Source organism: Balaenoptera musculus, chromosome 4 (assembly GCF_009873245.2).
Source record: "Balaenoptera musculus isolate JJ_BM4_2016_0621 chromosome 4, mBalMus1.pri.v3, whole genome shotgun sequence".
Classification (NCBI taxonomy): Eukaryota; Metazoa; Chordata; class Mammalia; order Artiodactyla; family Balaenopteridae; genus Balaenoptera; species Balaenoptera musculus.
In genome coordinates this window covers 48964643-48978539 of record NC_045788.1, presented here as the reverse complement: position 1 = coordinate 48978539, position 13897 = coordinate 48964643, and the positions used below count along the sequence as shown (strand labels likewise).

The following is a 13897-nucleotide window of genomic DNA, read 5'->3' as shown; positions in this document are numbered from 1 at the left end:
TCAAGGAATAAAAAATTTCAAAATTTTGCCTACCCAGGTTTCCTTTGTTCTGAGCATCTTACCTGCTCAAATTTAATATGCAAATGCTTACAATAGCAGTTTTTGTTCAGCTGACTGTATTCTTTCCTTCTGTCCTACGTTCTCAGAGGGAGTCCTAGAACCTCAAACCTATGGCTATCCAGAGGATAAACTACTTGCAGTAGGGATCACAAAACTAGTTCTCATCAGAGTAATTGTTTTATCTATGTAACCCCATTCTATTTAAGTTCTGGGTAATGTAAGAAGAAATTTTTTTAACAAAGGTCCAAAGATCCACGATTTTTGCTGTTGTTTTAGATATCAAATGTGTGCTTAAAAGTTTGGTTGATTCTCATCCTAAATGTCCCATAGGAGTTAATGAAAACAAATCTAGGTGAATTCTTTGTAAAACAAGGAGTCCATAATTCAGTTCAGATGAGACACACTAGCAGTAGTTTTCATCTTGTGCATGCTTGTGCATACGTGAGTCACAGTTGTCAGGGATTACTATCAAATAGCCAATGTGCTTTTTCAACAAATTGTTTCAGAAAGCAGATCCAAAGTGATGTGCAGTTGATATGCTTCCTCCCTGACTTTTCAGATCGTTGGCCTCGACTTTATCCTGGGCAATCATGAGCTGTGGCACATCCTGCTTGGTCTGTCTGCTGTGCCAGCTGTTTTGCAATCTTTGCTGCTCTTCTTCTGTCCAGAAAGCCCCAGATACCTTTACATCAAGTTGGATGAGGAAGCCAAAGCAAAGAAAAGTAAGTCTATGGGTGGTTTTACCTTCTTCCTATTGTTTTGGAACTATCAGCTAATGAGAAAGAGTGTGCATGAATGGATACTCATGAAATTGGTACCAGTGCTTTCCAAATGAAGTCAGTGATTATATGTAAGAAGAATATGCAAGATCACTTAATATGACTGGTGCATGCCATTTTGCAACCATAAACATTCACCAAACCCGAATAGAAAATCCACATACAGAGACTTCTAAAAGACTTTCCTACATTATCCTTCTATGATAATGAGGATCACAATTTTGTTTGTCATAAGATGAAGGGAAATGTTCTGCTTTTTTGAGAAATAAAAAAGCAGGATTTAATTTAACAAGAAAGAATTTCCAACACCCATGCTATTAAGTACCAGAAAGGGCTATGCAGAACTGTAGCTCTTTCAATAACATAATACAAATAAATTTATTTTTGTTTTGACCTGAGTTGTGTCAACCTGATCATTTTGGGGAACAGGCTTGAAGAGACTCAGAGGATGTGATGATGTCACCAAAGACATCAATGAGATGAGAAAAGAAAGGGAAGAAGCATCAAGTGAAAAGAAAGTCTCCATAGTTCAGCTCTTCACCAATTCCAGCTACCAACAGCCTATTCTAGTGGCATTGATGCTGCACATGGCTCAGCAATTTTCTGGAATCAATGGGGTAAGTTTAAGAACGTCCCCTAACTCTTAAGAGCAAAGTGAATTAAGATAGATGAGGAAAGGGGTTTGAGTTTAAATAACTAAAGGATACTTTAAAATGTTGACATCACATGTCTTACTACAACAAATATATTGAATGAGCATTAATTTTTTGTCTTGACTCATCTGCCTTCTAAAATCAGCTTACAGTTTTTTTCAATGTCAATAATCAATGGTCTGCATGTCTACTATGATGAAGGTTAAAAGGCAAGTCATAATGAATACAAAAGAGGGAAAAGGAGAATAAATATAACTAGAAGACTAAATTACAAGGGGCTTCCAGAGTTGAGTATCAAATTTAGGATTTCTGATAGCCTAAGCAAAAGGATTCCATGATTCCCTCTGTCTATTGAAATGAAGTATACCAGATAGCCTGGTGCAAAGAAGTTTCCTGCTATCCAAGAAACTTGCACTCTATTTGGGGAGATAGCACACAAAATAAACAATAGAGTGAACTGACATGATATTGGTGAGTAAGGGTAATAGAAAAGACATGACTGAAAAACATTCTGAGTACTAAACTAGCTAGCATTTAGGTTTTGAATTGAAATTCTCGTATTATGCAGACTAAAATTGTTCTACTGACAATTAGCTACTAGCAGAAAAAAATTAAGCATTTGTTTAGAAACTAGATAAAGAAAATCACTTATCCCCTTTCATTGCTGTTAAAAATGTGGTTTGGGCTTTTATAGTGAGCCAATCCTAGATTCACAAAGACACTTTGGGGGTGACTGATGCATGGGCAGAGACTTGGGGGAAGCAAAGAAAGCAAAAGTTGAAGCATGAGTTGAAGCAAAAGAAGACCTGAGCCTCACTCCACAAAGTGAATGCTGCTCTGCTGTGGTCTCCATCCTCCTTTAACAGGTCCTTGACACTCATTTTTTATCTCTTAACTCTTTATAACTTTGGGGCTCAGAGACCGAATCTGTATCCTCTCTCTCAGCTCTGCTTGTATATCCAATAGCACAACACTTAATCTCTCTAAACCTCCCTGCTTTAGCTTGCATCCCAGTGCCTGACTCAGAGGCAGCCAGGAAGTGTCGAACCACAGGCTGTCAGGTATCCTAAAATGGTGGGCTGGTGTGCAGTGAGTAATCCACTCCTCACTGAACACAGCCTGAACAGTCCTCCTGCGTCAGCCATGTCTGCAGGAAGAGGCACCAGCAGCAGGACATGTTATGTGGGAAAGGAACTGATGGAAGATGACAGAACAAAAAAGATGATCTAAAAGACTATTATAAACATACGGACATAACTAAATAATAAAGCCTATTAGGGAGGTTGGGAATCAGATTTCTCCATCCACTGAGATTGGTGGAAAATTTTGGGTTACATGCAATGACAAGCAGAACTCTTATACACACTGGTGAGAGTACAAATCGATACAACTTTTTTTTTTTAATTTTTATTGAGGTATAATTGATTTACAGTGTTGTGTTAGTTTCAGGTGTACAGCAATCTGTTATACAAATACATATATCCACTCTTTTTTTAGATTCTTTTCCCATATAGGCCATTACAGAGTACTGAGTAGAGTTCCCTGTGCTACACAGTAGGTCCCCATTAGCTATCTATTTTATATATAGTAGTATGTATGTGACACAACTTCTTTGGAAAACTGTTTGGCAGTATCTATCAAAGCTGAGAACATGCATACACTACAACCCAACAATTCTATTCCTAGGTGTAAATGTATACATATTTTACCAAAAGGCTTGTACTAGAATGTTCATAGCAGCACTATTCATAACCACTCTAAATGATAACTACCTAAATACCCATCAATAGTAGAATGAGTAACTAAATTGTGGTGTATTAATACAATTATACACTAAACAGCAATGATAATGAACAGCCTGAAAATACAACAATATGGATAATTCTAACAAACGTAATGTTGATGCCAGATACAAAATACACACTATGTGGTTCCATTTATATCAAGTACAAGACTAGGCAAAATTTATCTATAAGGATAGAAGTTGAAAGCGTTTCCTTTGAGAAAAGGGTGACATTTAGGGGGCTTCTGGAGGGCAGGAAATGACTTATTTTTGATCTAGACTATACAGGTGTGTTTAGTTTGTGAAAATTAATTGAGCCGTACACTTAAAACGATATGTGTACTTTTTTGCATGTATTTTATACTTTAACAAAAAAATAAAGTGCAGATGTAGAGTTTTCAGCTAAATATAAGGAGAACTTTTAAGTGACTGGAAGCTTTACACACTGAAGGAAGATTGTGGTTTCTCCTTCCCTGGAAGAAGAGGGTGGATAAAGCCTTTTGGGAGTTCTAGGGACCCTGGTTCCATTGAAACACCTAAAAATAAACAAACTAAAATAACTCTTGCTTTAAAGCCATGAGTGCTAGGCTTCTTGATTAAGGCTAAACTATTATTATTTTGCAGATATTTTACTACTCAACCAGCATTTTTCAGACAGCTGGAATCAGCCAACCTGTTTATGCAACCATTGGAGTTGGTGCTGTCAACACAGTTTTCACTGCTCTCTCCGTAAGTAAAATACTCTATATAAATATTCTGCTTGTTCCTCAGTCCAGAAATGGGAGTAAAATAACCTTGTAATATAAAAGTGACCTATGACTTATTGTCCACATGTAGTGGGTATGTAGACAGAACCAAGTGGGTCACAGGAAGAGTCCTATATGTGAATAACCAACCACCGTATTGAGATTAGGCATAACTGAACAGGTGGATCACTGGTCCTCCTTATCTGCTGAAGATGTCATTTGTCACTCATTTGTGAATTAGTAACTCACTTGGGGACACAGACGCTTGGTATTTTTGTGTAAATACCTGGGCTCTTTCTCCTTTGCTCTGTACTTAAGCCCCTTGGTATTAGCAAACAGCTTGTCATTTCTATCAACATTGGATCCTAGATCCTCTCCTTCCATGGTTGAAAATTTTTATCCTGACATCTTAGAAAAAACATTTTAAAAATAAACATGGTCCTCTCAATTAGATATCTAAGCCTCTAGCAAAATTAAACTGATTCAGTAAATTCTTATGATGTTAGGCCATTGGGCAGAACTTCCAGGTAGTTCACAAGGCCATGGCTTCTGGTGATGTATATGACTGTGATATTATGAGAGGACGGAATAGAAGCGGTTTATAACTTGAAATGTTATTGCTATTTTTGAAATGTAACTTTTTTCAAATGTCAAATGTTATTATATACTTTTTAAAATTTTTTTCAACAAGGGAAGAGGTCATATACTCTTCTTAAGACCAAATACCTTATCTAAGGAACAATTCAGTATATTGACAGTAATAATATTTAATATAACAATCTAAGAATTAAAGTAAACAAAAAACAACAACAAAACCCCCCAAACTTCCCAACTAACGTAACTCACTTTAAAATGAGGATAATTGAGCGTATTTTTATCTTTGAATGCAGATGTTAAAAAAGCTTGTGCTTTTTAATTTTGGTCACAGTGCTATATACTCAATATACTTTAGTCACTTGCTTTTCGTTCTCTGCACATGGACTTTTAACTATTACCTAGAGTAGTCAATAAATTACAGCCTGGCTACCTAGATCAAAAGGCAGGTTTGTCCAGACCACATTAAACAGAACTGGACCTTGGAAAGAGACGAAGAACAGATAATAAGGGAACACCAGTTCTTCCGTAGAAATGCCTTTAGAGATAATGCCTGTTCAATCCAAAAGGCCACTCTAAACCAATAAAGGGTTGGTACTAGGATGGAATCCAAGGGACTATTCTCATTCTTTTGCCTCCTGAGATAATATTTTTGCAAATCCCACTTCAACATATTTTTCTCATATAGAGACTCTGATTAAAACATTTTACGTGTAACAGGATTTGCTATGTAAAGCATCATGTTATCAAGATCAGGGTAACCCAAACTCTAAGAATGCCTAAAGAGAAAACTACTGCAGAATTCCATTTTTGTCCTCCCCCCCACCAGCCAGCCCCATGGAGTGGGAGGAGTTGTTTTGAAAATAGAGCCTTGATTATTTTGAATATATCGTTTTTGAACTCATCCTTTTATTCTGTGAAAGTTTTTGCATGACTGACATAATTTTAAAAAGTCAACTCTAATCAGCTGTCTAATTAACCCTCCAGGACTACAGATAACAGTTAACATTTTTAATTATATTTGTTTTTGAAAAGTTGTTTTAAAGTTCAAAGAAGTACAAAAAGGACAGCCTCTCAGTCATCCAGTTTCTCTCGCCAAAATCAACCAATGTTACCGAATTCCGTGTATCCTTTCAAATAAAGATGTGCAATTAGGAATATGTACTGATAACATATTAATATTTCAACAATTTGGAAGGAACATAATCAATCTTTTTTTTCTGGATGAGTACTTGGAGAAAGAGATAGACTTTCCTAACTCGATGCTGAATTATGTTCCACATTTCCATATTTTCTTTTAAACTAATGAGCTGGTATAAGGGAGCCTGTAATCTTGAGTGAGAAAACAAAACAGGAAGAATATAAAGGGAACTGGAAGGCAACATGGGTCTAGAGGAGAAAGAGTGGCTCCAAGTAGGCATCCAGGATCTGAGCAATGTACAGTGTCCGCAGCGAAAATGAGAATTAAGGTCAGGTAGACATCTCTGGCCCCTGACCAAATCTCACCCTGTATCACACCCCTTCCTTAGTGCTCACCTAGCCCCAAGGAGGGAGTCCAACTCAATTTTCAAGGCATGTAGTTTTAGAGTTTATAATCCTATTAACAATAATTGTTCAGAAATGGAAGAAACAGACACAGTAAAAGTCCTTATTCCTGAAGAAATCCTCCAGTTTTCTTGGCAGCTTGACATGGTGTCATCAAATCAGATTTAAAAGTCATAATTAAAGAGTCAAAATATATAGAGAAATTTTATGAACTTGAGAAAGGTTTGTTTTTCCCACTTTTTTCTCAACAATTAAATGTGGGCTCCTTGCTTCCCTGGTGGCCCAGTGGTAAAGAAGCCACCTTCCAATGCATGGGACGCGGGTTTGATCCCTGGTCAGGGAACTAAGATCCCACATGCCACGGGGCAACTAAGCCCGTGCGCCACAACTATTGAGCTTGCACTCTAGAGCCCGTGAGCCACAGCTACTGAAGCCCGCACACCCTAGAGCCCGTGCTCCGCGACTACTGAGCTGGAGCGCCTCAACAAGACAGCCCACGTACCACAAATTACAGAGCCCACACGCTCTGGAACCCGCACGCCTCAACTAGTGAGAGAAAACCTGCACACCACAACTAAGAGAGAAGCCCGCGCACCACAACGAAAGATCCCGCATGCTGCAACTAAGACTCCACAGAGCCAAAAAAATAAAGAAAATTTAAAAAAAAATTTTTTTTAATGTGGCTCCTTGCTTACCACCCGGAAGTGATTTGAAACTCTAATATGAAATGCCTCTGAGATGAAAGGGGCTTTCATTGTAGGTGAAAAGAAATGTTTCTCAGATATTTTCAGAGCCAAAGCTCACTATACTAAGGGTATTGGATTGCTGTTGATTTACTGATAGATTTATGAGCCTAACCAATTTACTCACTGAAGTGAGAAATTATGACAGGTAGTTTTTGTGTGTGTGACTCACCAACCTTGTCAGTATTCCAAGGATCAAGCAAGAGTCTATTCAACAAACTCTGGTCCTGGCTAATTGTAAATCTTAATCATTAGTGCAAAGATCCACAGACCAAAGGAATCGACGCCAAATCTCCTGAATTAGGATAAGAAAGCACTTTAACCTTTTGCTTTAAAGTCTTATCTTTTCAAGTGGATAGTTCATTACCAGCACCAGGTACATTTAGGCTCACCAGAAAAATGCGGACCTGACTATTTTGGTAAGGCCATCAAATTCCGTATGCTGCCCCTGAGTGGTCACAGTTTGACTTTATTTGCAGTAAGAAAGTTGGATGAGAATAGTTAACACATCAACAGTTGTACTGTTTCAGGGGTCTGCAGTGCTCAAACCCTTGCAATTATAACTTAGGATAATTATCAGAAGGGAAATTAATGTCATTTTTATGTAGGACCTTCGTATTTTAAGTCTACAGGAAATATATTGGGAGAGATCCAAGATGTCCAGTCTCTAAATATTGTACCCAAAGTGATAAACATCAGGTGGTGGTAATGCTATGGTTCTTTCTCTAGAATGGCCTGTTCAAATCAATGTGACGAAAGGAAGCCAGTATTTGTTAATCACCTCTGTTCACTGAGACCAGCTCTGCCACCCCAGGCAAGAGTCACTCCCCTCCTGAGTTCCACATCTGTAAAACGGAATAACAGAACGGCCTCTTTCCAGCTGTATAAATTGAAATGATCTCTTTGGCAGTAAAAACGATTTAAGTATAAAGCCAATGTGTTTTAAAATTTTCCTAGGTATTCCTTGTGGAGAAGGCAGGGCGCCGCTCTCTGTTTTTAATCGGAATGAGTGGGATGTTTGTTTGTGCCATCTTCATGTCGGTGGGACTTGTGCTACTGGTGAGTTTGGTGCCTGCACTGAGATTTTTGGTTACCATATGATAGCACTTCTGAGCTGCAGGTTAAACGTTTGAGATTGACTTACGAAATAAAGCAAGAGGAACAGCATATAATACAAAGGCGAAATGTAAAGAAAAAGAGAATTAGTTTAGGGGTTTAAATATAGAACATCAGCAGGTAAATTGTGCTTGTTACCCAGAGAGGCAGTGTATATAATAGTAGAGCGCAAGCTCTGGGATTAGCCCAACCAGGTTCTAATCCTGGCTCTGCCACTTGGCTGCCTGTGTGACCTTGGACAAGCACCTAGACCTTTCCAGCCCAGCACCAGCATCCACTGCTTTACAGGAGGTCATGCATCCTGTCTAGCAACCTTGGTGTGAGTAGAAGCAAAGGTCACTGGATCCTTGCTTTTCCTCTTTTGCAGGAAAAGAGTGACTAAGAGTCATGGAAAATCCTAATCCAGAGGATTTCCTATAGCACAAAAGATTTAAGGATGACTAATAAACTTGTCTATGACTAGAATAACTTATACTTAATTGAATATAAACACATCAAGAAGGGAGCTATGTCATCTCTGAACTCAATGAGAATCTACCTAGCTAAAGGAAGAAGCAGTCAATGTCAGTTCCACTTTTGCTTTGTTTCTGTTTTCTCCTCAGAATAAATTGGCTTGGATGAGTTACATGAGCATGACAGCCATCTTCCTCTTTGTCAGTTTTTTTGAAATTGGACCAGGCCCCATCCCCTGGTTCATGGTGGCTGAGTTTTTCAGTCAAGGACCACGCCCTGCTGCTTTAGCAATAGCTGCGTTCAGCAACTGGACCTGCAATTTCATTATAGCTCTGTGTTTCCAGTACATTGCGGTAAGCAGCCTAATACTGTACAAATTTACTGAACAGAAGATAAGGTTGAAGAGCTGCTAATTGGAACTCTGTTTATTCTCTGTGCAGGACTTCTGTGGACCTTATGTGTTTTTCCTCTTTGCTGGTATAGTCCTGGCCTTTACTCTGTTTACATTTTTCAAAGTTCCAGAAACCAAAGGAAAGTCCTTTGAGGAAATCGCAGCAGAGTTCCAAAAGAAGAGTGCTTCAGCCAAAGCACCAAAAGCTGCTGTAGAAATGGAATTCCTTGGAGCTACAGAGACTGTGTAAAGATAACCTGCTTTTTGACAGGTACAGAAACAGGAAAGAAGTGGTGTTTTTTAAATGACAATTTTTTTGAGAATTTTATATCTACATCTTGAAGTACTGTTTTATTTTTTAAAGAGATGTTATAGGCTTTGATCAGAAATGTCATCAAATATTACAAAGAAAGTATTTTTTTAACTTCGAGAATCTATTTTGGGCGGTAAGACTCTATAATTAAGTAAACCAAAAAGTCTAGCTCATTTTGGTACACTAAATGGCAAGTACATTCTAATGTTCTTAGTGCTGTCCTTTACAACAAGAGTATCCTGAAGTTGAAGCAGTTTCAGAGTTATTGCTTCATTGCACGTGACTAGAAACCTGAAGACACAACCAATATTTACATATTTAAATACGATTAAGTTGGAATTTTCCTACCCACAGACCTCATATCAATACTAAAGGAGATATGACTAGTGGCAGTAAGGTCCATGTTAAAATTGATAACTTTTCCAATTTTTCCCCTCAGCTTTTTTCTTGCGCATTAGAATTTGTGCTGTGCTTAAAAAGTTTTTTCTGTTATTTTTCATGTGGAATAGTTTATTAAGCACATTAAAATATGGTTATAAAGAAAAACTTTTATTTTGGGTAGACTTACCAAAATCTTTCAGTATCTGGGGAAAAAATTTTTTTTTGTTACTTTGATGACCAAATGGTTTTTGTAAGATTAAACACTAAAAGGTTTTACCTGGTCATTTAGCATGGGTTATCAGTTAATATTAACAGCTATTATAAACCCATGTTAATTCCTTGCTGGTTCAATCCTTTGAGCTATAGTTTGTCTTGCTTTTTAATTGAGCACAGCTTGGTTTTCTGAGCTGTGTTATAAAATATACTCAAATAGTGATAAATCAAACACTTTGTATATCTCCTCAAACTCCAAGTAAGTTAGAACAGTCTAACCTAGGATATTGGAAGTAAAAGATTGCTCTGTTTGTTAAAAAATATTTTCTGAATTCTTATGTTTTAAAATAGAGTTGAAAAGGTAAGGTTGGAAGATCCTGAAGGCAGCCTCCTGAAAATTCATGAATGTTTAATTTCAGACTTGATCAATATCCTTTTTTAATTTTCTTGAAAAGACTTGAGTTCCCTAACACAAAACAATCATCCCATTTGATGTTTCCTTTTTTGCCTTAGCAGTATATGGATGCTATCTAAGCTGTTCTATTGCAATTGCTACCATTTATTGTACACTACCTATGTGCCAGGCACTGTTACAAGTGCTTTTATGTGGACAAATTGGAAATACACAGATAATTGAACAGACTTTCACTTACAGTCAATTTTGCAACTATGGAAATACAGTTCTGATGGATACCAAAGGCTTAGCAGGGAGCTAAAGTATCTCCAGGCTGTTTTCCTCACAAAGTAGAGCACTGAATCAATCTTTTTTACAGTTGCTTTAATGTGCATAAAAGAAAGGCACTTTTAAAAAAGTTTTCTTTAAGAGTGGGAAAAACAAATACTGAACACTTGGTGGGGGGTTGTTTTTTTCTCTTTTTCTTTTTCTCCTTTCTTTTTCTTTCCTTTTTTTTTTTTTTTTTTTTTTGACCAAAGGTGTTTACCTTTACGTAATTTGACATTCCAAACAACATGAAATTATTTCTTTTCACTTTGATTTTTGTTTCCTCTGGGCCAATTTGGGATAAACTACTTTCACTTAGGACTTCAGAACACAGTCAAAGTGAGCTTAAATTGTTCAGTAGACCTTTTTGCTAAACTGTGACCTCTGTTAAAAAAAAAAAAAGTAGGGACTCTGAATAGGGCAGAAGCAGGAAAATGGCTCATCTTGCGGCTCCTGTCTTCTTCAGGATGCTGAAGCATCAGGATGCTGATGGCCTTTGAGAAGCCCAAAGCTGCACTGGTAAAGAAATTTAACATATTTATAGGCGATGAATGTGACTTATTCACATTCTTTAATCACTATTCCTGACCTCATTTAGAATAAAGTAGTAAAGGTTTAAATAAAGAACCCAAAAGACCCCTTTTAAATTTTAATTAATTATTCTGATTGACCACAAATACCAAAAATTCAGACCCTGAAGTTTTCTGCCTCAGAGAAATGTAAATGGCATACATTGTTTCCCTTTCATAATTTTTTCCTTTCAGAGATACAAGTGAGTTGAAAAGAAACATTAAGATGAAATAAGAGGCTAAGACAAAGGAACTAGCTTAACATGATAAAAAAATACTCCTAGGTTTTCAACAATATTCATCATAATATATAATAATATCAGTACTTATTAATTAGATTTAATCCCAGGGAAATTAGACATGTGTTTGAATGTTTAATTTTCATAGTATGCTATCATTCTTGTGGAATTATTTTCATACTCTAACATCCTTACAAATGTGATTTTCTCTTAGCTTGCTCGGAGCATGATTACACTTCTTGGTCTGGCCACTCATCAGCTAGGTCTAGTGTTGCCCACTGTCATGACACCAATGCAAGGATCTTCTCTCACTTCCTTCTCCCCACTCTCCTCTACACGATCAGCACAGTAATGCATGCTGAGACACAGTAAGAGAATGCCCCTCCTCAAGGAGCTCAGTCTATTGAGGAGTTCAGGAAGACCAGGGTATAAACATCCCCATCTGCATCTTTTTCCTTCCATGAACCTCAAACTGTAGGCCTCTTTTGTAAAGAGGGCTCAATCATATACCTACCTCAGAGAGTTGTTGTGAGGATTAAACGTAACGTGCTAAGCAGAGTGTCTGGTACAAAGGGGGCGCTCAATAAATGTTACTTAGAATTAGTATTCATGAAGATACTGTTAGGATACAGGACTGTCATATATAAGATAGTTCCAATTTTTTGTTTTGAATAAGAAAATGTTTTATAAATTCAAGGTAATATTTTCTTACTTCAAGCAACAGTCTCACGATGACAAGGGAATGGTAAGAATTAGGGGAGATATTAGGCTATCTAACTCTTAAACCCATATCTGATATTTCTAAGTAGGTTATAAGAGTTTCTATTGTATTTTTTAAACTTGCTTTTGCCTAAGTTATTTTTTAAGAGGTCTATATGTAATATTGTTTCTTTGGCTAATACTAAGTACAAAATAAAATGCTATATATCATATTTAAATGTAATTTAATAGGATTAAATCACAGGGCAAGACCAAACCTTGATAAGCCTCAAAAATTGCAAAAGTGTATCAACCAGTATACATGCATAAGCTGCTTCTTCTTGCTAGCTTATTGTTGCAAACGTAGCAAATAAAGCAGAGTATTAGGCAATATCTTGTGCTTACAGTGTCCTAAGCAAAGGTGCTGAGTAAAGTATATATAATTTTTCATTACAATTCTGTATTAGTGACCTGAAGAGAAAAGGTTTATTGTCAGCCACTCTGAGCCATCTGCTGGTGTTTTTACTGCTTTCTAATTGAGTGCACATTAGAAAGAATCATCATGAAAATAAACTTGTTTTATTAGTATGTATACACTACTAGTATGTATACACATACATAAACTATATGAATGTATACATATTTATAGTATGTATACACTATAGTTTTATGTCAATAAGTATATTTCCAAATACTGTGTTGTTTTATTTTATGTAGAAAATAACCACATTTAAGAAAATTGATATTGGTTTATTGTATATACTCATTCCCTTCTCACAGTATCTTTCCTATTCTCATTTTAAAGATAATATGTGAGTTACATTTTAAACCAAAATTTTATTTCCATCAAGCAGTTGTTTTGATTATCAGTAGTAGAAAAAACTAACCTGTAGGCTAGGTAAGAACAATTTGAAGAGGAATGAATGACTCCCTTTGATGAAAATAGAAATAATTTAATTCAGTAAATATTGAATTGCACTCCTATTATGAACAAGACAATTTATTAAAGTTTTGTAAAAGATACAAAGCTTAGAAAACATGGTCCCTATCCTCATTCACCTGCATACTCATAAAGGGGATAAAATTTGAAAAAAAATAGTTATAGTACAAAGGAGAGAAAATGAAGAACTGTAAGTTAGTGGTTTTAAAATTTTTAAGTTAACATCTAAAATTTTTCATCATATGTTTAAATAGCTGCCAAGGATATAATTTTCAAAATATAGTATATGTTTACATTTTAAAATTGCTATGCTCTATTTATTCAATAGCATTTAATTACCATAGTAATTTGTTACTCACCATAACCATTTAAAATATATATATAAATATATTTTTATATTTAACAGTTGGAAAATTTACTGCATTATTTTCTATTCTCATATTTCTGTTCCATTTCCCCCAAAGAATTTTATCCTAAAGTAATAAATACACATGCTTTAAAATATTTTTGATGATTCTAAGTTTCTGCAACAAAAAATATCTATAATTTGAATTTTAATTTTTAAAAATGTCCTGTGTCTACAAAGGTCAAAATGTTTAACCTCTTTTTCTTTTCTGGATTGAGTTAGCATTTATGATAATTAGTAGCACACAACTGATGAAAATTATCCATATTACAAATTTTGATAAAATTATTCATTTTTTTATTTTTTAATTTTTTTATTGAAGTATAGTTGATTTACAATATTGTGCCAATCTCTGCTGTACAGCAAAGTGACTCAGTTATATACGTTTATCATTTTTAAAATATTTATTTTAGAAATTCATCTCAGTGAGAAGTATGGGTTTTCTTCAAATAATTTAAGTATTAATGGATAGATATTTCTTATTACTAATGTGAAACAGTGTTCAACATAAGTCCTATCATTACTTTTTGTTATTATAGATATATTGAAAATC

At 35.8% G+C, this 13897-nt stretch overlaps 1 protein-coding gene across 5 annotated transcripts in view; it reads left to right on the top strand.

Moving 5' to 3' along the window:
* SLC2A2 (solute carrier family 2 member 2) overlaps positions 1–12391 on the top strand; it is a 32891-nt gene extending 20500 nt beyond the window's left edge. For 4 of the 5 annotated variants that reach the window (XM_036850973.1, XM_036850976.1, XM_036850977.1 and 1 more), the window contains 6 exons: positions 620–782; positions 1269–1456; positions 3900–4004; positions 7861–7962; positions 8622–8825; positions 8913–10893. In XM_036850973.1, the coding sequence (XP_036706868.1) occupies positions 620–782; positions 1269–1456; positions 3900–4004; positions 7861–7962; positions 8622–8825; positions 8913–9113 (963 nt within the window). In that variant the 3' untranslated portion in view covers positions 9114–10893. Of the gene's footprint in view, positions 1–619; positions 783–1268; positions 1457–3899; positions 4005–7860; positions 7963–8621; positions 8826–8912 lie in introns of all 5 variants that reach the window. The other variant, XM_036850974.1, reaches the window with a different exon arrangement.
* The last annotated feature ends 1506 nt before the right edge of the window (positions 12392–13897 follow it).